Raw genomic sequence first — 24,553 nt, 5'->3', positions numbered from 1 at the left:
TTCTTTGTTTTTCTTTTTTCTTTTCTTTTTTCTTTTTTTTGTTTTTTCTTTTATTGTTTCTTGAACATGGCACGTAGTGAAGAGCGCAGTAGATTGCGTGCGTATACGTGCGCGAAGAAACGTGACGTTAGTAATGTGCGCTACTGGTGCATCGAATGAAAATGCACCTATGAGAGAGTACTCGCATCGAAAAAATTGTTCCCCGACGACATTCTATGACGACTTTGACGACTCTGACGAGTACGACGAGTATGGCGACGACTACGATGACGATGACAAGTACTCTCGCGGTACTTAGTGCGAAAAATACCTCGTTAACTCAACCTACGAAGTAGGTAGTGCCACTTTATTCTGAGTCGAGTCAAAAGTAATCGTGCTTCTTGGCTACGAAGTAAATCGTTCTAACAAAAAAAAAAAAGAAAAAAAAGAAAAAAAGGAAAAAAAAATAGAGAGAATATCTTGGTGCCAAAATTTTTGGTTAACCAAGCTCTTTGTTAGCTATAATGATTTTTCAATTCTATCTATTTTTGTTCACTATTTTTTATTAATTATTTTCTGTATTAATTGTCTTTGTATTAATTATCTATTTTTATTAAATATTTTTTGTTAAAATAAATGATAAATATTTGTGATAAAATGTTATTACGTGATACAATTGAATAATTAAATATCTGGATGAAATATTGACAAATTATTATAATTAACAGTACCGCGAAATATTTTAATTAAAGTAACATTGAGAATTTTTGTATTGATCGACGTTATATCGAAAAACTTATACTTTTTTGCTTATGAATACTGAATAAATGTTGAAAAATTCTGATCAAATAAATGACGAAAGATAATTATTTTTCTATCCCTCGAATTTAATTGTAAATAATTGTTCGAAAAGTCGATTGACAAAAGTGCGTTATTATTGTAAACAGGTTTTATTTACAAACCTCAATTTTTTATTTATATACATTTTCTATATCGATATTAAAGGATTATATTTTCGGCATCTAATGTAGATCATAGAACAAGTTATTACAATTATTCGTGGATTATAAATGTTATCTATATCACTTGTAAATTAAATCTTTTTACAATAATATTAATAATAATGCATTTTTGTTCGATTGATTTATAATCCATTCGATATATTAATTTATATTTTTTTACAATGCTTTCTTAACGAAAAAGAAATTTTTTCTTTTTTCTTTTTTCTTTTTTTTATGTTTATTTATTTATTTATTTTTTTTTTTTTTCTTTAAATTTAAATTGAAAATATGTATAGATAGTTACGCTTAGAAACATATCTGTTTTTAATATCTTCGATTCTAAATAATTATTGCCTTATTTCTTTAATAACGTTTAATAAAGGATAAAAACAAACGTATTTGTTAATACTATATCATTTTATTGAAATGTATAAAGTGGTAACTGTGCCATATGTACATACATTCATACATACATATATACGTGCCTATTAGTTTAATGATAATCATATATAAAATGATAATAACGAGAGATCACGATCGTGTATCATTAAAAAAAAAAAAAGAAAAAAAAACAAAAGAAAAGAAAGACACAGAGAGAGAGAAAGAGAGAGAGAGAGAGAGAGAGAGAGAAAAAAGAAAAGGAAAAGAAATAAAATTACTAAGACAAATCGTAAATTTAAATGGAATTAATGAAAAACTATTATAAACTTTTTAAACGATCAGATAATCGTTTGTGGATCACGAACGACCTATAAAACGAACGATGCATCAAATCGCAACGTACTCACTATTGAAAATGATTGTACGTACAATTATTTAATAACAAGATTTATTTATCCCTAATCTAGAAATGATCAGGAAAGAAATAATCTAAAATCGAAGCTTAGAGATCTAAAGTAAAAAAGAGAGTTCCTTTTGTACATTATGAACACTCTGAACTTTCGCCTCTTTGTTTCGATATCAAATTCTCTTTATCTTTATCTTTCTCTTTATCTTTATCGTTCTCTTTAAATGACGATTAACAAAGTTAAATTACCGTTAAACAGGTTGACAAAGTAGTAGTGTAATCGTTGATAAGTAACAATCATGATCGAATTGTGGCCAATGACACTCCGTTCGAATCTACGATGCAAGAATGAAAGAGAGAGAGAGAGAGAGAGAGAGAGAGAGAGAGAGAGAGAGAGAGAGAGAGAGAGAGAGAGAGAGAGAACGACGAAGAAAAAGAAAAGGAGAAAGAAGAAAGATCTCGCGAAACGCACGTGCGGTTGCATGCGCAATCGTGTGCGCTCGCGCGCGTGCGTAAGTATTCATCGCGCGTGACAAAGCGTGAGAGATAGACATAACGAGGTGCTCGCCGAGCTGCAGTTTTGCGGCTTGCAGCTGCCCAAGAAATTCCATTCTCCTCTCCTCTCCTCTCTTCTCTCTCTCTCTCTCTCTCTCTCTCTCTCTCTTTCTTTTCTCTTTCTCTTTCGATCTGTATTTTCATTTTTTGTTCTGTCTTTTTCCGAACATTTTTGCGAATTTTTATCTTGTATTTCTTTCTTTCTTTTTTTTTTTTTATTATTATTTGTGTGTGTGTCTGCGTGTGTGTGTGTGTATTTTTTTTTGTATGTTTGTCTTCTCCTTTTGCGACTAAGAAAAAAATAATAAAAAGTGAAAAAGTACGGAAAAAGAAACGGAGGAATACGTATAGGTCGGTGCTTAAAATAAAACGAGCTTTCTTTCTTCTTTCCTGTCTCCTCAAACTCATTCAAGATTTGTCGTTCTTTCTCGTCTAATCTTCTTTCTCGCTTTGAAATTTTCTTTTCTAATTTTTTTTTGTTGTTTTTTTATTTTTTTTTTATTTTTTTTTTTTTTTTGTTTCTCTTTCTCTCTTTACCAATATTCGATACAGTTCCAAGATTGACGTTGTATTGTATGAATATTATTATAATATAGAACTATAGACACGCATTTATATTTAAACGATATATATGTATATAAATGTATATGTATATATACACATATATATGTATATATATGTATATGTATATATACACTTACATTTATCGTATAATATATATACGTGTGTATTGTATGAAAGGTACCATATGTATAATATTTTAAAAAGATATACTTTATTTTTGTGTACTTGGATATTATTATTGTACGACTCCAATTTTCTTTTATGTTTTTTGTGTTTTAAAAAGCACAATTATATGGATATAACATGAAGCTTATAGTGTAATTTATGATAATATAATTGTACTTAACTAATCAACAATAAAAAAAAAAGAAAGAAGTATAACTTTTATTTGGCAATAAATAAATAACTTCTGGAATATGGAAATAAAAATTAATTTTTTAATGAAAAGATAAAATGCGCGATACTTTGAAATTCTATGATGTTTAATTATAAAAAAAATTATAATATCTTGTTTTTTATTTTACATTTTTGGTTTTTTTTTTGTTTTCTTGTTGTTTTTTTTTCTTTTTCTTTTACATATACATTTTCATATAAATCGTTCGTATTGTTTTATATTGAACGCCATGTTTATATACATAGTATTAAAATCTGATTGTTTAATATAAAAAGAATAGAAATCTTTGCAATACGTGATAAATGAACCACTCGCTTTTTCTTTTCTTTTTTCTATTTTTTTCCTCTTTTTATTTTTTATGTTTCAGTATAAATCGTTCGTAACATTTTTATTCACCTTGTATGTGTATAGTAAAGTTGGGTGGTTTCGAGCTTCAGGTTGACAAGCTTCGAGTTAATCCGAAAATCTATGGAGTCTCCATCGACACAGTTTAACACATTGTCTAGCGCTTAGATACGCGGACATAACTCTCTCTCTCTCTCCTCTTTCTCTCTCTCTCTCTCTCTTTCTCTCTCTCTCTCTCTCCCTCTCTCTCTCCTCTTTCTCTCTCTCTCTCTCTCTCTCTCTCTCTCTCTCTCTCTCTCTCCGTTTATCACACACAACATACATGCACACTTACATATTCTCGATTCTCGATTCTCGATTCAACATATTCGCACGTGGCACACAGTACAATGTATTATGCATTGTTCTGTAATTGGACAGGACGAGTGAAAGGGAGCGTCCGCCTGTATATATAATGTATCTGTGTATGTATATATGTGTATATAATGCATATATGTGTTTCATACGCTTACGTGTAATTCAAACTGAGAATTGGACAGTCAAAGATATATATCATCTTTAGCCGTATTATCTTATTCGCCTAAACAATGAAAATTCGCGACTGTGAGTCATATAAATATAAATACATATAATCAAACACAATGATATCAAGGAGTCCAACTGGATTTTAATGTTGCAGAATTGAAATATATATATATATACACATACATACACGTGTTATGTATATATATATTTACATATATACCTACTGGTTTGGTACTGATAGGCTTACGACAAGAGCTCGAATTTGCGTGGGTGTTGTGTAGCGACCGGTGCAAGTATATCGTAAATTAACGAGACGGATCCGTGACTCGTAAAATTACAGGTTCAAGGATGAACGAAGGACGTACGGATAATGTAGACGCGGTCTTACATGAAAGAAGGTCATCTTGATCGGATGTCATTAAACTAAGAGAGAGAAAAAGAGAGAGAGGGAGAGAGAAATCTTATTATAATAATATATGCGCATGGAAGATATTTAAGAGAAAAGAAAAGGAAAAGAAATTAATTGATGCAATACTTTGACGTATTAATCTTCATAGTATTAATTATTTACTAAATAATAATAATGTATTCGTGATACAAAATTTATAATAGTATTAATTATGTCATTAAATATTGATACTTCGTATACTCTTGATATAATACGTGTATTAGTACTTATGTCGAATATTCATTATTTTCAATATCAATTCGATGATAACGTTTAATTATTATATTTAATATTAAATAAATAAATGATTAAAATATGTATAAAACGTATTATAAACTAATGATAATAATAAAGATATATATATATATATATATATATATATATATATATATATATGCAGAGTTCGTTTATCGCTTATTTATGATTCATTTAATTTTTGTGATTCACTTAAAGGGAAAAAGAAAAAGAGAAAAGGCCACAATCGAGCATTACGAACATTATCATCAAGGATCTTATCTTACCTCAATGTAAAATAATATCACTCATGATAAAATGTACGTTATAAGCAATGTTTTTCGATAAGAATCATCGATACTTATAACGAAATAAATATCGATTGATATTATTATCGATAAGTTCTTCGAATTTATTACGAACTACTGCATGTGTGTCTGTAAGAAAGAGAAAGAGAGAGTCTCTGTGTATCTGTGTATGTTACTATTTTTATATAATATTTCTTCTTCGTACTTCGTTCTTCCTTGAACTTTGATCTTCGAACGAAAGGTAGTTGCAACAAGTATGAACTTATGTATTTCTTCTTTGTGAAAGAGTGAGACAGAGAGAAAGGATAAGAGGGAGAGAGAGAAAGAGAGTTGATTCGTTATAAAAGCGAATGTTGTTAGTACACGATCGTTTGAACGATCGATCGATCGATTGATCCAACGATCGAACGACCGATTTATCGACGATGCCAAGAAACGTCCTTGACTGAGATAAGACACTTTCGCGAACGATACTCGAAGGTGATTTTTTTAGTCTCGCTTTACCGAACTAAAACAAATTGATAGGTCTTGTGCCAAATAATCCCGATGTGGCTTGCATTTTTAATTCGATATTGAGACCTATACAATTTTCTTCGTATATCCGAACGAATCAATTTACATGGTTAACTTTACTTCCTTCTTTATTGACTTATTAACTTATATACTTATTTACTTACTTTATTTTCGTCGAAATTAAAAGAACTATTTTTTAACGATTTTAGATTATAAAAAGTAAATGTTTCGATACATATTCATTTTATTTATTTAATTCAATCGACGAAATTAATTTCGCTATTTGTTTCTTTTTCTTTTTTTTTTTTTTTTTCTTTTCTTTTTATATATTTATTTATTAATAGATCGAATGAACTGACAAGGATGGCTAGATGACTGGCTTGATATTAGTGACCTTTATTTATTAGACTTAAGCTAAATTTCTAAACGTCTAAAATAAATTTTATATTTTATATATATATTATGTATATATATTCATGTAAAAGTAAAGATATATATATATATATATTTATATATATATATATATTATTATATATATATATATATATATAATAATATATATATATATATATATATATATATATATATATATATATATATATGTATGTATATATATATATATATATATATATGTATGTATATATATATAATATTTTTCCCTTTCCCTGTGCTCGGTCATCGCAATTCTCACGTTCTCTTTGAAACATTTAGTTTGTGTTAGATAACAGCATAGGCATTAGATTCAATGGTCTATTGAAGTGATCAAAGAAATATATATATAATATTCTAGTAAAAAGATAAAATTCGAGAATATTCGTGTTAAACCATCTCAATAGTATATTATCTAGATGTTTTTGTTGACTCTTTTTTTTTTTTTTGTTTTTTTTTAATATATTATTATCTCGATTATTACGTTGCTATAGTCGAGGAATATGATGAAGAGTATGAAAAGTCAGAAGTCTCTCGCTCTAAACGGGATTTGTTGTTGCTTCCGCTTCCGGATCACGGTGAAAGCTTTCTTATGCGATCTCTCACGACATCTTTTCGTTGAGACTCGAAGCGAAAAGAAGAATCTACTAAAGATATACTTATCAACGATTTCTTTCATTTTGATTTATTTATCTAATGTGTAAAATAATAAAATAATTATATTCCATAGATATTTATGGTTTGATTGTCTATTAAACAGCAAATAGTTCATCGATTCAATATATATATATATATATATATATATATATATATATATATATATATATATACATATGTATGTATGTATGTATGTATGTATGTGTGTGTGTATGTATATATATATATATATATATATATATATATATATATATATATATATATACAAACATATCTATCTGCTGATTCAAACTTCTCGAATATTAAATTTCACTGATTATGACGGTAATAGATCGTGAAATGTAAACGGTCTATTTACTCTTGACTTCGGTGAAATTACGAAAAAAGGAAATGCGATCGCTTTCTTTAAAATATCTATTTAGCAAACAAGAGAGTCTTAGGCGATGTTTAATACGGTCAAGTTATGCAGAATGCTATCAGTCAACGATGATCGTGAAATCGTGCAGATTTAATTAAAAAATTATTTTAATCAATCAAGATTGTCGCCGTTGATTAATGTGTTTAACAATAGTTCTTTTTTTCTTTTCCTTTGACCTTTTTTATTTATTTTCTTTCTTTTAATATGTTTATTAAATAAAAAAATAAATATAAAAAATTTAATATGCTTGTTAAATAAAAAAATTAAATATATTTAATAAATAAATATTGCTTATCAAATGAAAAAAAAAAGTCAAAGTTTCATTTTCAGTGGTAACAGATGGTTTTGAGAATATTCTCTGCAAAATAATTTATAATATCGTATAATTAATTTTATGATATTGTCGGTTGGTAATTATTTTGCTTTCTTTCTTTCTTTCTTTTTGTTCGGTAAATATAGATCATAAGATATGCATTTAATACATTTTTTTCGTCATTTTAAAAATTGGTAGGTTTCTACATAACTTGATCTAATAATAGACACTCGTAGAATCTCGTAAGAGGACATTTCAAGTAGTAAAATGAGGGACATTTTTCTTTTTCTAATATACGAAGAGAAAGAATGAGAGGAAAAGAAAGAGTGTGTGAGAGAGAGGATAGGGGGGAGAGAAAGCTAAGATTAATCGATCAGTAGAACGCGAGCTTAATATAACAACTAAACTATTTATTATCCACGTTGCTTTTACCGAAACTTATTTCTCGAATTGGATATCTTATTATTAATAAATATTAGGCATACCTTTCTCTCGATTCTTTTCAGTATTTTCTACCCTGCGGTGGTGCTTCTTACTTAATCGCGTTAGAAAAGTATGATCGATACGCATGTTGCTCACATTGAACGAACAAAGTTTATGCCCCGGTATGTGTTCTATTGAACATTTCGACGAAAATTATTTCAACGAAATGAAATATATATTAGATCGTCTAATGAGATTTTTTTTATTTATTTTTTTTTCTTTTTCTTTTTCTTTTTTTTTCCTTTTTTTTTTCTTTTTTTAAGTCAAACAAATTTTTTATTCGTTAAAATATGTAACATCTGGATTTCATTGTCTTTTAATGACGTGATTCTAATAAAATAAAATAAAAATAAAAAAAGAGTTCCTCTCTCGAAAAAGTTCTGATCTTTAAATGACAAAATAAAAGGTCCGTGAAAGCACTTTTAATTTCATTAATATTACGAAACTTTTTCTTTTTCTTTTTTCTTTTTTTTTTTTTTTCCACCCTTTATTACTTATTCAATGTTTCAAACTGCGAAATAAATGATAATCCATCAAATGAATTTTTAATATTTCGAGCGTTAAAAGGGAACTGCATTAAAACCGATTTTAAACTCGTTTAGAATAATTATTCATATTTCATTGACCGAATGTCATTATAAAAAATTTTTAGATAAAATTAAAGGATAAAAAACAAGAAAAATGAACGATATAATAGCAATTAATAAAAAATATCATAAACATTAAAACAATGCAAAACAAAAAAAATATTTTCAACGATCAATAAATTCATTTCATTTCGATTTAAATTACAAACAATTGGAAACCTGACAGTTCGATTATGATACGATTTTTAAAAATATAAATACATACATTCGTTACCGCGCTCGACTTGGTAAATTTAAATTTAAATTGAAATTTGAAAATTTGAAAATTCAATAAAAAAAAGGAAAAAAAAAAGAGAGAGAGAGAATATCAAATGCATCGAAAACCGGATGTGCGAGTAAAAAAAAAAGGAAGAAAAAGTTCCACTCGATAAAGCAATAAGACAGAACAATTTTTTTCATTCGACTAGAACGTCCTTGACTTGGATCATAAACGATCTTTACTAGTAATAACAATTAAAAATAGTCATATATAGGGGAGAGTAAAGAGATTATATTCATGTAGAATGAACAATCAAATATGTCCTTCTTGTGCACTAAATACGCTATACAAGCGAACATTCAAATTAATAGTTCTCATTATTTGGCCTAGTGAATCGAGTAAATATCTCGAAACTCTCTTTTACTTTCTGTCTCTCTCTCTCTCTCTCTCTCTCTCTCTCTCTCTCTCTCTCTCTCTCTCTCTCTCTCTCTCTCTCTCTCTCTCTCTCTGTCTTTCTTTATGAACAAATCCTATAGACATTTCGGTGATGCACCATTTGGTAAGAAGAACACTATATGCTCGCGAAGGTCATCGATCATCGTTCCCTTCGACTTTGTTAGAGAAAATTGTTCTAGGCAATGATATATCGTATATACATAGCTGTATAGTCTATATATAAATATGTGTATGTGTGTGTGTATGTATGTATATATGTATGTACGTATGTATATATATATATATATATATATATATATATACACAGAGTAGGCCAGAAGTTTCTCTCCAAGTGATTTTAAAAATCAATTGTACTTACGAAACTTTTTAAGCCATATTTCTTTTCCTTTCTTCGTTTAACTTTTTTTTTTTTCTTTTTTTACGTTTTCTGTTTTCCCTTTTTTTTTCTTTTCCCTTCAAATTATAAAACTACAATCGCAGTTTTTAACAATCTGAAAAAATAAAGAAGACCTTTTAAATTTTTTTAAAACCTTGTTAAATTTTTTGCAACTTATAAAACTTGTTACTTACTACAAACCAAGCTCGTAATAATATAAAGAAAAAAAAAAAGAATAAGAAAACTTTAAATTAATTTCTTTTCTTTTTTTTTTTATATATCTGAAATTACTATAAATCTAAGTTGTAATAATTTGAACGAAAGAAAGAAAACAAAACAAATCAGCCTAAAAAGTCTCGGAAAAGAAATAATTGATTTTTAAAATCACTTGGAAACTTTCAGCGCCAGCCTATACATTTTTATTTATTTTTTTTGTTTGTTTTTCTTTTTATTTTTTTTTCTTTTTTCAAATATCTAAGAACACACGATTGTGTATGTATCTTCGTTCTTGTAGATTCCATTGTTTCTTCATGAGATTTCTTTAATGAAATAAAGTTGACTCGCTTTGAATCCATCATTGATTTAAAGATTCGCGTTCCATAGACTACTACTTTCTTCTCCCATTTGACTCCTTGTGAGAAAATTGTAGATACCGATGTATCGTATATATGTACGTGTCTATTTGTATATACATTCGTATGTATGTATGTATGTATATATAGATATACAGGGTGAGTCAAATAACTTTCGCATGTAAGGATATACATATATCTTCTTTTTTTTTTTTTTTTACTCTCAAATATCTAAAACAATAACAAGAATCTTTTCCCCCTCGTAGATAACAATCTAGTTCATTCTTCTACTTTTTTGGGTATTTTTTCTCTCTTTAATCCATTGTTAGAAATAAATAAAGGAGTAAAGTTGGCTCAGGTTTTTATATACCCTAGCAATCGATTAAAAGTTTCTCGTTTGATAGTGGGACAACAGGAGAGGAATCTTATTCTATTCCATTGGTAATAAGAAAGTAGTGCTTTTAAAGAATCGATAAAGTTATACCCACGTTTCCCCCTGCAACAGACAACCTACATTTACTGGAGACACACATTTTGATCAACCTGGCTATAGAAATCGTTAACTTTCGTCGAATCGACGATATTCGATTCCCCGTTGCAAAAGATTCAACATTGAAAGAGAAAGAGAGACAGATAGACAGACAGAAAGAGGAAAGGGACAGAGAGAGAGAGAGAGAGAGAGAGAGAGAGAGAGAGAGAGAGAGAGAGAGAGAGAGAGAGATGAAATGAAATGAGATGAGATGAGAACAACTGGGAATCTCTTCTCGATTTTCCCCTCGATTTTCAAATACTTGGCAAGATACCAAACTTGCCTCATCGTTTTCGCGAGTGAAAGAGAAAGAGAAATAAAAAGAAATAAAGAATTAAACAGAAAGAGAGAGAGAGAGAGAGAGAGAGAGAGAGAGAGAGAGAAAAGAAAGAGAAAGAGAGAAAGGTAAAGCAACGTGGCGACTCTTGTCTCATTGGATGTATATTAATGGGCAAGGCTCATCAACGGTCCGTTAAGAACGAATTTAACGATCCTTCCAACGTATCGCAGGGTCACGCTTGTCCTACACTTTTGCAGCTCGTAAATCGTTGACGACGTCGTCGACAACGACAACGATATGGTGGAGGAAGTGGAAGAGGTAGGATGAAAGAGGATGAGGATGAGGAGGATGAAGAAAAGGAGGGCAAATAGTAGTCCTCGTCTATCCCTTTTCTGCTACTCACAAATTCGTCGTTTATCCGAGCAAATGCGCTCGACAATTAGAGGTGCAAACTGAACGTGGTCTAAAATATGTATCAACTTAGGAACGTTAAATAGATACGTTTTAACGAATTGTATATGTTCCGCATGTATTGTTGCTTTCATTTTTTTTTTTTTATTTTTTTTTTAGGGTGGAGGGGAGTTAGATAAACGCGATAAACTTTGACAAATTTAACCTTTCGCCTAATGATACCTCTTCCTAACTTGTATTTGTTCGTTTGTTCAGTGTTTTTTTTTTTTTTTTTTTTTTTTTTTTTTAATGACAAATATATTTTTAGGAAGATAAATTGTACAAAAATGATAATACAATGTTTATTAATAAGATATTTGTACGTGATATAAAGTGACCGACATAAAAAAAAAATTAACAAAATTATTTATAATAATTTTATTAATATTTATAATAAAATATTAATATATAATATAAACGATAAATAAAATCAAGTGTCGTGGATTTTATCCGTATTTTAATCTGGATTTATTATACATAATTTTGTCATTACTTATTATAAATTATCAGTAACATCGCAATATAAGTGTATGGTATAAATAATTAATTGTCAGGATTACGTTTAGGTTAAATTGTAAATTCTTACATGTTATTATGTTGACAAATTTTTTAATTAAAATATCGACAGTATTCTTATTAATCGATATAATAACATACACACTTATATTACGTACTAATATTTTATAATAAATTTTTCTTATAAATACTGATCGTTCATTAAAAATATTGATTAAAAATTGATTAAAAGTATTGATCGTATGAATAACGAACAGACATACTCGTTAAATGTACAATGTTAAGATATATAATATTAAACTCAATACATTATCTTCTTGATTTATTTAACGAATTTCAAGGATCTAAGAATATTTTATTATTTCTAATAATAAATTCGATCTAAAAAAGAAAAGAAGAAAAAAGAAAAAGAAACAAACGAGATTGCCATGTAATTATTTCAAGAGAATTCGTACAATTCGTGAACACGAGATCAACGTGTTAGTAGGGATGAATCTGATTGGTCGATCCTTGAATTGGAAGCATTAACAATTAAAGAGAGAGAGAGAGAGAGAGAGAGAGAGAGAGAGAGAGAGAGAGAGAAGGAGGAGGAGGAGTAGAACGATAACATGGGTCTGAAGTAATCGATATCAAGCTCTCTGAATTACACGTCAAACTCACCCTTAGATAAGCGTAGATATTCTGTCCTTCCTCTTCTCTCCTTCTATTCTCTCTCTCTCTCCCTCTCTCTTTCACAGTCTATCTACATATCCATCTATCTATATATCTATCTATCTATCTATCTATCTATCTTTCTATCTATCTCTGTAGAACCCCCAGAATGCAACCCTCCTCCTTGCGGTTCATGGCCAATGTCCGTTGGAACGCGAAACGGGATACCATCCACGGGATGTCATTCGAACGATCGATCTTCCTCCAAGAGAAACTTACCGTATCGAAGTTAACATAGGAACACACCTTTTTCCTTTGCACGACATGATCGATTTTCTTATTAAGAACTTGATATCGATAAGTAAAACGTGATATCGTAATAAGAAAAGAAATAATAACTAAATAACTATTGATTGACAAATTAATTAGGTTGTAAAATTAATTATCCGATTTATTTATATATATATGTATAGTAGGGATTAAATATTTAGAAGGAAAGAAATGTCAAAAATGATGAAAATTTTTAGATAATATATAATAAGATGTTTGATATATTAACCCTTTTAATACTTACCTTATATGTATTGGTTTTCCATGTTTATATATATATTAATATTATTTTATATATTAATACTATAATTATATATATTATATTAATAATATATATATAATTGTATCCCTAATGTGTATATATATATATATACATAATATTTAAAAGAAAAAAAATTGTCGATAATGATAAAAATTTGTATTATAGATATTAGAAAGCAAGATGTTTGATATATTAACCCTTTCAATATAATACTTACCTTATATGTATTTGCTTTCCATATTTAGTATAATATATACACGTGTACATCATAACAAGTTCTTTTAGATAAAAAAGAAAGAAATTAAGGTAGTCAAAGAATGAACATACATACATACATACATACATACATACATACATACATACATACATACATACATACATACATACATACATATATATATATATATATATATATATATATATATATATCCCGTAAGCAAACTCTCCTCTCTCTTCTAGTAAAGGTAACTGGAGTTAACCTGCGGTACCTGTTCACGCATTATCTTCCGTTAACTCTCTCGCATACCGTTATCCATTCGTCGTCTCTTTAACTTAAGCCAACTGGAAAAGCTGTTACTCTCGAGACACGGAATTCGCGTAGGTCTTGATCTCCCACGATCGACCACCGACAAGACACGACACGACACGACATGACACGACACAACACAACATAACATAAGGCACTCGCTCTGTGACTCTCTTACATTGACTCTTACTTTCGCTCGTAACGAGCCTGTCGACTCTCTCTCTCTCTCTCTCTCTCTCTCTCTCTCTCTCTCTCTCTCTCCATGTATTATAAGGTATATCTACTTAAAAAGTATCCATACATACTCATGATCTATTTGACTCTAAATTCTTTCTTATAACTCATTAAAATTTCATTCAATTACTTTTTCTTTTCTCTTTTTCTTTTTTTTCTTTTTTTTCCTTTTTTTCTCTTTAATTTATCATAATCACGTGAATTTTGTATCTGAAAAAGAAAAAAAAAGAGAAAAAAGATTGCTTTCGAATTTGATTTTATAATATTATAGAACCTTAATCTCGTTTCTTTATTCGATATTTTATTGATTGCACAATATATTTAATTTTCTTTTTCGCCTTGTTTTTTTTTCTTTTTTTTTTTTGTAGGGAAATTTTATCAATAAAAATTCCTTCGAATTTTATTCTACGAAATATTGACTGAAATTCATTTTCGTTTTATCTTATTTATCGTTGATTCGTTCGCGTTAATTATTATTTCGTTAAAATTCTATTTGCTTTTTTGATCTTTGATTTTTGATTTTTATATTTATTAATTTATTAATTTATATAATTTTGTTTTTTCTTTATTAGAAATTTCATAAAAGAATTTCATTTCACTAAATATCGATTGAAATTAATTTCACTTACTTTGGTTTCGTTATTAAATCGTTCGAGTTCCAAAGAGCAATTTTTTGATGTTTTTCAAAATTATATGGAAAAAAAAAAATGAAAAATCAAAAATAAAAAATGAAAAAATCTTTCCCGTAATTCCATTCGTCCGTGTGTATTTTTTGGCTTTCGATCGTAGACTAGGAAATAAATTTAGTAGTAAAATATGACAAAAAAACACGAATTTTCTTTTTTTTTTTTTTCCTTTTTTTTATTTATCGTAAACCATGGAGTGTCACAATTAATCATCTATAAAAATCCAATGAAAATTTACCATATAACCTGGTCGTCGTATAATTTATGATTGAGAAAGTGGGACCACCATATAGTTTTATGTACAATAGCAGTCGAGAGAGAGAGAGAGAGAAACCGTATAAATCCGAGAGAATAATATTATCACTCGAATTTATAAAACCCTACATTAAAAGTACATTAATAGAAAGATCAAACGACGATGATATTTTAATGATCTATCGCAATAATATAAAAACGAACATTATAAATCTGATCTATTCTTTTCATTTTTGTTTCAGAAGATGAAGTGAGAGACAAAAAAGGAGGGTGTCTCCCTTCAGGAATGAAATCTTGACGAGAGAGAGAGAGAGAAAGAGAGAGAAAGAGTGAAAGAGAGAGAAAGAGAGATCAGTCGTCATGATGGAACCACCGTTAACCAGCAAGGTTCTGCGTGCTCCCAGCTTAAAAAGAGGTCAGGAGAACGTCAGGATACAGGACAGGGTGAGTAATTGAAAAAAAAGAAGGAAAGAAAGAAAGAATGATAAAGAATGGAAGAGAGGGGGTAAGAGAAGGAGAATAAAAGAAATTGTCGAAAAAAATTGTCATTTTCTCTTTTCATTAAAGTATATAAGAGTTTTATAAGTGTGCAAATATAAAAGATTGTGCATACTTGTATGTATGTACATCATATTATATATACATAATACATACATAGATTTATACATAGATTCATATATACATATATAGATACATATATGCATACTTAACACATTATACATATATGCATAGATATATAGATTCACATACATATATAGATATATATATATGCATACCTAACATATGTGTATATATATATATCATGAATAGATACATAGATTTGTATGTACATACATGCATACATACATATATAGATGGATTAGGCTGTGGAACAAAATTTTCAATGGCAGTATCTCAGTACAACTATATAGAGATGGACGTATGCACTTAGATACGTCCTTGACCCTTTCCGTATACATTCGCCGAATGCATAAAGAAAAAGATAGATAGATAAATAGAGAAAGAGAGAAAGAGAGAAAGAGAAAGAGAGAGAATAATTTTCTGACCATTGCCAACCATAGTTACGCCAAGTTAAAGTATCTATCTATAGATACATTAAGTAGATCCTTACGTAATCCGTCGTCGATCATTAACGATCCCCCTTGGACGTAGCTTTTTTCTTTTCTTTTTCTCTTTCTATCTGTCTATATATCTATTTATCTTTATCTTTTTTATCGTGTCTCACGAAAGAGAACTTAATTAGCAGGACTGTTTAAAATTTATCCCCGTAACTCAGTCGAACAATCGACGAATTCTATTAGAATGCTAAACGAAACGTCGACGAGTTGCATATTCTTTTAACAATTTCTTCTTTCTATTGTATTTTTCTTTTCTTTTTTCTTTTTTTTTCTTTTTTTTTTTGCATTCTCTTTTCTTCTTTCCTTTGTTGTCCATGATCACAATGTTTTGCAGGAAAAGAGTTGAAGACGAGTTTCGTCGTTACAAACGCATGGACGGTTTTTTCTTTCTTTCTTCTTCTTTTTTCTTTTTTCTTTTTTTTCTTCATCATCGTCTCCTGCATTTTAATTAGACTCCGTTTAAAAAAAAATATATATATATAAATAAAGGGAAGACCTCTTGTGTTCTTCGCGAAGAAGAATTACGCTCGAATTTATATTATTAATTCTCGATTAAAAAGAATCTTTTATTAATCTTTTATTTAATTTTCGATTAAAAACAAATCCATTGGTAAAGGAAAAAGAAAAAAGAGAAACGATTTGTACGATTTGTAAATTATATATTTCTCTGTCTCTCTCTCTCTCTCTCTCTGTCCCTCACCCTCACTTTCTCTCTCTCTCTCTCTCTCTCTCTCTCTCTGTCTCTCTCTTTCCCTATTTATTGTGAAACGAAACAATTCATGTTAGAAAAAAAAAAAAAAATAAAAAGAAAAAGAAGAAAAGAACGATGCAGAAAGAAAGAGGACAATTGAAGTGTAGCGAATAACTCGTACGCGTTTTATTATCATGGCGAATACATCAAATAAAAGAAGTCTTGTGTGTGAACAACGCGATAGCAGGTCTCGTTCGTTTTGTTTTGTTTTGTTTATTTTTTGTTTGGTTTTTACTCTTTTTTCTTGTTCTTTTTCTTTTTTTCCTCCCTTCCCCCTCTATCTCTATCTTTGTCTGCCTGCCTGTCTGTCTGTCTGTCTCTCTCTTTCTTTTTCTGAGCAAACGGAAGGCCCCTGAGAGACTATCGCAGCAATGTATATGAAATCGTTCAAACTCCGTTCGAATGGAAAACTCTTCTTTGATAAATCAAAACGTTTTTGTTTCAACGAGGTTTAAACTGAACTACGCGCGTGTCATTTTATCGTTTGTTTAAAAAAAAAAAAAAAAGAAGAAAAAAAGAAAAGAAAAGAAAAGAGAGAGAAAAGGATAAAAGCGAGGGGGTTCGAGGGGGATGATGATGTTTGGTGATGGTTAATTACCAAGCAGAATCGCATGCGGCTTTGGTGCATAAAGTCAGAAAATTAATTTCCACGATAATTGTGCGACGATATAAAACGCGCGTCAATTTTTTATCTCTCTCTTATACGAAATATCGTAGATGTTGTGTTAGTCAGTTAACAGTAATGGTAGTTGGTGAAAAAAAGAAGAAAAAAAAAGAAAAAACACACATCGACCAAATTTTAATGCGACGAAATTAAGATCAACGTCATCGTATCGTTTAACAAATTATTTCTGTACATACATACATACATACGTATGTACACAAGTATATGTACATATGCATGCATGCATGTATGCATGTATGTATATATATATATATATATATGATGCGTACGTATGTATTACGTATATATCTACAAACGAATCTAAAAGTAAATTAGTGTAACTTATCTCAATGAATGTTATCGGGAGAATACGAATAATCGCGTATAATTTGATTAACCTCCGCCAGCTGTCTTAATGATATTGATGTTATAATTTTACATATGAGAAACGACTGAAGGACTATTTTTAATATTGTGATAGTAGGAAAGTATTATAATTAAAAAAATAAATAAATAAATAAATAAAAAAGAAATGAAAAGCAGCCTAATCAACGACTTATTATTCGTAAAAAGACAAATATAAAAGTGCACATGTATTACGCATACATATATATTGTACTATCTGCTGAAATCCATGACGAACACGATCGATAAAAACCTTTCATTTATTATCGGTAGAAGGAAAATTGTAATCTGGATAAAAAAAAAAAAAAAAAAAAAAATAAAGAAAAAATAAAAAAAGAAGAATGAAAGAATGAAAGAAAAAAGAAGAAATAAAAGAGAAAAAAATGGGGGAACTTTAATTGCACTCGATAAGATGCACTTTTTAATGGCGCCTCCTTGATTGAACGCCGGAAGGATGAATTTAATAATAATAATAATAATAATAATAATAATAATAATAATAATAATAATAATAATAATAATAATAATAATAATAATCGTGAAACGGCGCTTGGCCTTGAGATTAGCGAAGCATAGATCGAGGTCATGATTGAAAGTCTTTTCAATAGCGGATTAGATTGTGACGTTTGACAGAGACAACAATGGTCGGACGCAATTTTACATCTATCTGATGCACCGGATGCGTTCTTCATTCGCGACAGTGCAGAAACTTCGTCATTGACGTCACGATGATTCTCTTATTCTTTTCCTTTCCTTTTCTTTTCTTTCCTTTTTTTTTCATTTTTCTAAACTCCCCTCGCCCACTCTCTCTCTCTCACTCTCCCCCTCCCTTTTTCTCTATCTTTTTTTTTCTCTCTCTCTCTCTCTCTCTCTCTCTCTTTCCTTCTTTCATCATTCCGATCATAGATATTTCGCATGTGGGCATTGGATCGCGTTCTCTTCGCACGTTGCACTTTGCATCCTGCATTCCACGTTCGGTCGTCTCTCTCAAAGCTCTTTACCCTCCTTTTCCCCGTCCCTCTCGCTTTTTGTTTTTTTTCTTTTTATTCTTCTTTCACCTTCTTCCTCCTTTTCTTCTTCTTCCTCCTCCTCCTCTTCTTCCTCCTCTTTACTTTCCTCTATCTCCCGTCGAAAAGCGTCCTCCTCGTGTCCTCGACGGGATCGGATTACGTCTACGCGAGCCGCGCGACGTATGCGGATGCAGATATGCGGCTGCACCTCCTCTCTCGTCACGTGCAAGATGCCTTCCACCTACGTATCGAGAACGCCGCCTCATATTTCCACGTTATTGTCTGTCTCGTTTTTCTTTTTCTTTTTCTTTTCATTCCTTTTCTTTTTGATTTTCTTTCGGCGGTAACATAGTATGTCAATTTTTTTATTATGTTATATTCTTTACGAAATCGATAAAATTTATTTTATATATATATATTCAAACATGTATACATGTATTTTATTTTTATACTCGTATATTTGATGTAAATGTACATATATATATATATATATATATTTATTTATTTATTTATTTATTTATTTGTGTTGTATATATATACATGTGGTATATATGTATAGATGGGTCAAAAAAGTCAACAAGTCGCAACATAAACGATAATCGAGAATCCTTACTTACCGACATATTCATCACGTAATAGACATTGTCTACAAGCGTCCTCTATTCATTCAGATTGTAATCAACGTATCAATTCGTCATATCGATAAAACAGTTTCACGTTTAATTCAAATACCTTGAATATAAAATAATTGTGATAGACATTGAGAGGATAATTGTTAGATGATTTCATTCATATTCTTATCGGAAGCAATAGATTTTTCCATATACGAAGAGCATTAAATGATGCTGTAATATAAATAAATGATTGTTAACGTTACGGCAATTATATTATTATTTTTTTTTTCTTTTTTTTAAGTACAGAGTTTCTTCTTAAAAAAATTACAGTCTTTTTCAGAAATTTCGCAATGCCGAATCGTACTGAGCATCGTAATAAACGCTCTCTAATGTAAGTAATTTTAGCGGGATATGCGTTAGATTAGGATAAGCAGGTTATTTCAATGTAATATTAAATAACTACTTTAAGTAATGGATCGAGCTACTCGAATTCTATCTACATTTTTTTTTTATTTGTTATTTTTTTTTTATTTTCTCTTTCTTTTAATTTAAAGATACTTATTTGCCAAGCGTCATCGTCTGTCGAATAAGCAATTGTATGTAAATTAACGCGTGGGAAGTTGTCTCGCATCTCAATAGTTAAGAAGGACGAATTTTAGAGACGACGCCTGCTTTTCTTTTTTTTTTTATTTCTTTTTTTATTATTCTTTTTCTTTTCTTTTCTTTTTCTTTTTTTCTCTTTTTTTTTTTACGATTAATTCCAATGATATATCAGGGTCGGAATTTCAATTGGCAATCCTGACTTATTACTTTAATGGGATATCTGATTTGACCTACTTTCGTGCACGTCATCTTTTCTCTCATACAATTAATATGATCTATTGGCAATAGATCGAAGAAATATTTCGAAATTGATCGAAAATATTCAAAAGAGATTAAGTACTTACGTGTTATGATTTAAATTCGATTTAAATATTTCAATTACTTCACAAAGATTTTTCATTAAACATTTATAACGAAAAAAAAAAAAATTAAAATTATGCGATTAAATTACGAGATCTATCTCGTGAACCAATAATAATCGTGAATATATGAACGTGTTCGATAATTATGATAATGGACTAGCAAGTAAAAAAAAAAAAGAAAAAAAAGATTTATTTCATGATTTATCCCGTGTCACACAATTATTTGTGTTTTAATATTTTACGAAGAACTTAGGAACAGAAAAAGAAAAGAATTAAAAAAATATACTATTCAAAAGCACTCTGCAAAGTTGCTCGATAAACATTATTCTGTTTTTGTTTATTTTAATAATGGACTAAGCCATTTACTTTTCGTTATACTTTTTTTTCTTTTTTCTTTCTTTCTTTTTTTTTTTTTTTTTTATTTTTGTTGGAAAAATTTTCCTCTCCATCCAAGTATCCGACTACTTAGAAAGGAAAAATATAAGGACATAATGAATTTGTTATCGTACATTTCATTTCAATTTTCCGTGAATATTTTCATACTTTCGGAAACATCACAGAAACAAAAAAAAAATCATTATAGAAGAAGAAGAACATACTAACATTATTCTATATAATGTTAACGTTATTATAATTATAAAATATAAGTGAATATTATCGTTTGTAATATCTTTTTTTCTTTTTTTCCTTCAATAAAATTGAAATACTTTTTCTTACAAGTCATGTTTAAGATATTCGAATAATTTCTTATAAAATATTTCAAATCGTGTATGAGTTATCAATTGAAGGAAAAAAAGTAATAAATAAATTTAAAAAAAAAAAAGAAATTAAAACCATATATTTTTACATGATACTCGTAAAACGTGTTTAGTATATATAAAACATTATATATAAACATCATATACAAACAAGATATATAAAACATTTTCATTCGTTGCAACGATATTTCTTTGACGAATGAAAATAAAGATATTAAATGATTTTCTTTTTTTTTCTCATTAAAAATGAAACATTTTATGATTTAGTTATGTATAAGGATTTAACAGTAACATTCTAACAGTAACTGAGTAGGTACTTGAAGAAAATATTTTCTAACGTAATGCCGGAGGAGAAAAAAGAAAATAAAAAGAAAAATATGTTCTAATACGTACAAATGTCTGAATATCTTAATCTCGAAAAAAAAAAAATAAATAAATATATATATACTCACACACACACACACACACACACACACACACACACACACACACATAATATATGACTTTAGTATACGATTTGATAATAATCCATTGTAATTATTACACGACACACGTGTGTACGTATGTAAGTTCGAAAAGTTATTGAGAGGATCGCGGAAGAAAAGTAACGGAAGTGATGAAGAAAAAGCATGAGATGAATAAATAAAAAATAAAAAAAAACAGAGAGAGAGAGAGAGAGAGAAGAAGAATAATCATTGGTACAATCATCGGAGTCACTGCAATCAAGGCTTGCGATCAAAGTACTGAGAGATGCATCCACCAGGTGCATCTCTCTTTTACCGAGTAGTAGGTAGGTAGGTGCAAGTGCGTTGACCGGTATCGGCACACTTGCCGTTTGCCTGACCCATGGATGCTTTTACTTTTTATCGAATCGGCCAATGCCATTGCGACTTTGGCAAGGTGGACAACTGAGTTTTCTTTTCTTTCTTTTTTTTTTTCAATTTATTTATTTAATTTTTTTTTTAACGAGTGAACTTCCTCGTCGTTAATGCATTATTGCATTACGTACTTCTTAATGTACGCAATGCAACATGTACAGATTCTATGGAAAAGACAGAGAAAAAGAGAGAGAGGGGAAGAGAGAAAGAGAGAAAGAGAGAGAGAGAGAGAGAAAAAAAGAGAGAGTAAGAGAGAGATAGAAAGATGTTCATTCGCTTGCACGTGTAACGGTACGACAACATCAATGATTGTTTCGAGTCGATGGTCGACCTCTGGCCGGACACGTTATAAGAGTGCAGATGTCTCGATCGATCATCAGAGCTCTAAGACTCTCTCTTTATGGCATGTGCCTCCTACCGATCGTTTGTCTGATGAACACCCGTTACAATGATGCTAATTCGTATAGAGATTTTATAGATAAACGAAAGAAAGAAATGATATCCTCCTTTTCGATTTCTTCTTCCTGTTTTTTTTTCTTTTTTTTTTTTTTTTAATTATTTATTATTATTATTATTTCATTATTGCCATTATCGTTATGATTATTATATTTATTAATTATCATTATTCGTTAGATTCAAGGTTTATAACTTTCGTCATTAATTTACACCGATTTGATTTATTATAGGATCTAAAATTGATTCATGTTATTTCCTTTATTTCTTATTAATTTATCTTTTCTTTTTTATTTATTTATTTATTTTTTTGTTATTGTTCTTTTTTTCTTTTTTTTTTTTCTTTCTTTTTTTTTCTTTTTAGCTCTCATAACTCACGTCAAGCATTAATCTCGTTAACTTTATTAATTTCTTTTAATCTATTTAATCATTCATTAAGTCGTCATTTATCGTAATCAATTTTTCAATGATTAATTTATCTGTTATCTTATTTATTTATTTACCCTATTTAATTTATTTATTTCTTAATCTTTGTCATTATTACGCATTAATTAGTCGATAAAAGAGAAGAATTTCGATTTGCGAGTCTTGATTTTTCTCCCTTTCTTTTACTTTTGAATATCTTCTGATATGAATAACGATTTAATCTAAAAGAAAGGAAGTTATTAAACACGATATGTATTTATAAAGTGTCGGACGGAAAAAAAAAGAAAAAAAAAAATAATTCGGTGTATTGATTCAAGTAGGAAGATTAACTCCCGAGTGGACAGTACGAGCTTAAATAAACCTTTTAGCGATTATTACATAGTCGTTCAGTATTCGATCGGCCACACCTATCTCTGCGTACGCCACGTTTTCAAGTCCATTTTAATCTTTATCTTTTTTTTTCATTCGTTCTTTTTTTTTCTTTTCCTTCTTCTTCTTCTTCTTTTTTCTTTCTTTTTTTTTCTTCTTCCTTTTCTTCTTTCATTAACCTCTCGCTGTTGGGGTCCGAGTTAATAGAACTGCATCTTAACACGCGACACGATATCTCTTAGCTTGGTGATACTGTACATAAATATCTATATATGTATTCATACATGCTATTTATTTATTTATTTATGCGTTTTCTCAACAGTAAAGGGTTCTTTATGATCGAGTTAAGAAACGAGAAATATAACAGATGATCATTTCCGAAATTATTTGAGATGTAATATAATTTTTACGAATCTTCGTTTCATATTAAAAATATAATTTTGCCATGTGGATGCGTATGGTTTGTGTATTTATTCTATAAATTAAATCGTTCAATGTATGGGCTTAACACTTAAGTTCTAATTAAAAACTAATGGATATTTTAAAGATCAATAAATTCGTAGAAAAAATGTCGCATATGCAACGATAAAAAAAAAAGGAATATGCTTCTCGCTGCGATAGACTCAGTCTACACTAAATAAATACATTACACACTACAATAAATAAATATATATTGAAATTTTTGTCAAATCAAAAAGAAATAATTATTTGTATAAATATGCAATAGATATTGCAAATTATAATATGTATCATTTATTATCCAATTACTGAATATTTATCTACGTTTGAAGAAAGTAACAAATACAATCGTAAAAATAAAATCAATTCTTTTTTATTTCTTCTTTTTTTTTTTGTTTTCTTTTATTTATTTATTTATTTAGTATTCGTTTTTTTTTTGTTTACAATAGGTACATAATGTTTGTACGACGTTATAACATATGCGCGACCATTTCAAGCGTGACACGAAATAGACGAAAGAAATGTCGAGGCGCGTGCGTGCATTCGTAACGCAAATTAATTGTGAACGGGTGAATGCACCGTTACGAGCACCTTCCGTGATGCGTTATGGCAATTTCGTTGAATTCTCATAGAGCGACTCGGCACATCTAATACCGGAAGATGATGATGCCGTCCTTTGCTCTAACGGATCTATGAACTTCTGACGATGGGTGGATCGATGTCTCGAACTAATTAAACGATCTCTCAGATAGATCCTACTT

At 29.3% G+C, this 24,553-nt stretch overlaps 1 protein-coding gene across 7 annotated transcripts in view; it reads left to right on the top strand.

Annotated features, from left to right (window-relative positions):
- Window positions 1–24,553, top strand: part of LOC124424389 — a 117,231-nt gene that overhangs the window by 35,057 nt on the left and 57,621 nt on the right. For all 7 annotated transcript variants that reach the window (XM_046963375.1, XM_046963376.1, XM_046963374.1 and 4 more), the window contains exon 2: window positions 15,165–15,366. In XM_046963375.1, the coding sequence (XP_046819331.1) occupies window positions 15,283–15,366 (84 nt within the window). In that variant the 5' untranslated portion in view covers window positions 15,165–15,282. The remainder of the gene's footprint in view (window positions 1–15,164; window positions 15,367–24,553) is intronic.

The sequence above is a fragment of the Vespa crabro genome, chromosome 5, assembly GCF_910589235.1.
Source record: "Vespa crabro chromosome 5, iyVesCrab1.2, whole genome shotgun sequence".
Taxonomy (NCBI): domain Eukaryota; kingdom Metazoa; phylum Arthropoda; class Insecta; order Hymenoptera; family Vespidae; genus Vespa; species Vespa crabro.
The sequence above is the reverse complement of the archived record's forward strand: the minus strand, read 5'-3'. Positions and strand labels throughout refer to the sequence as shown.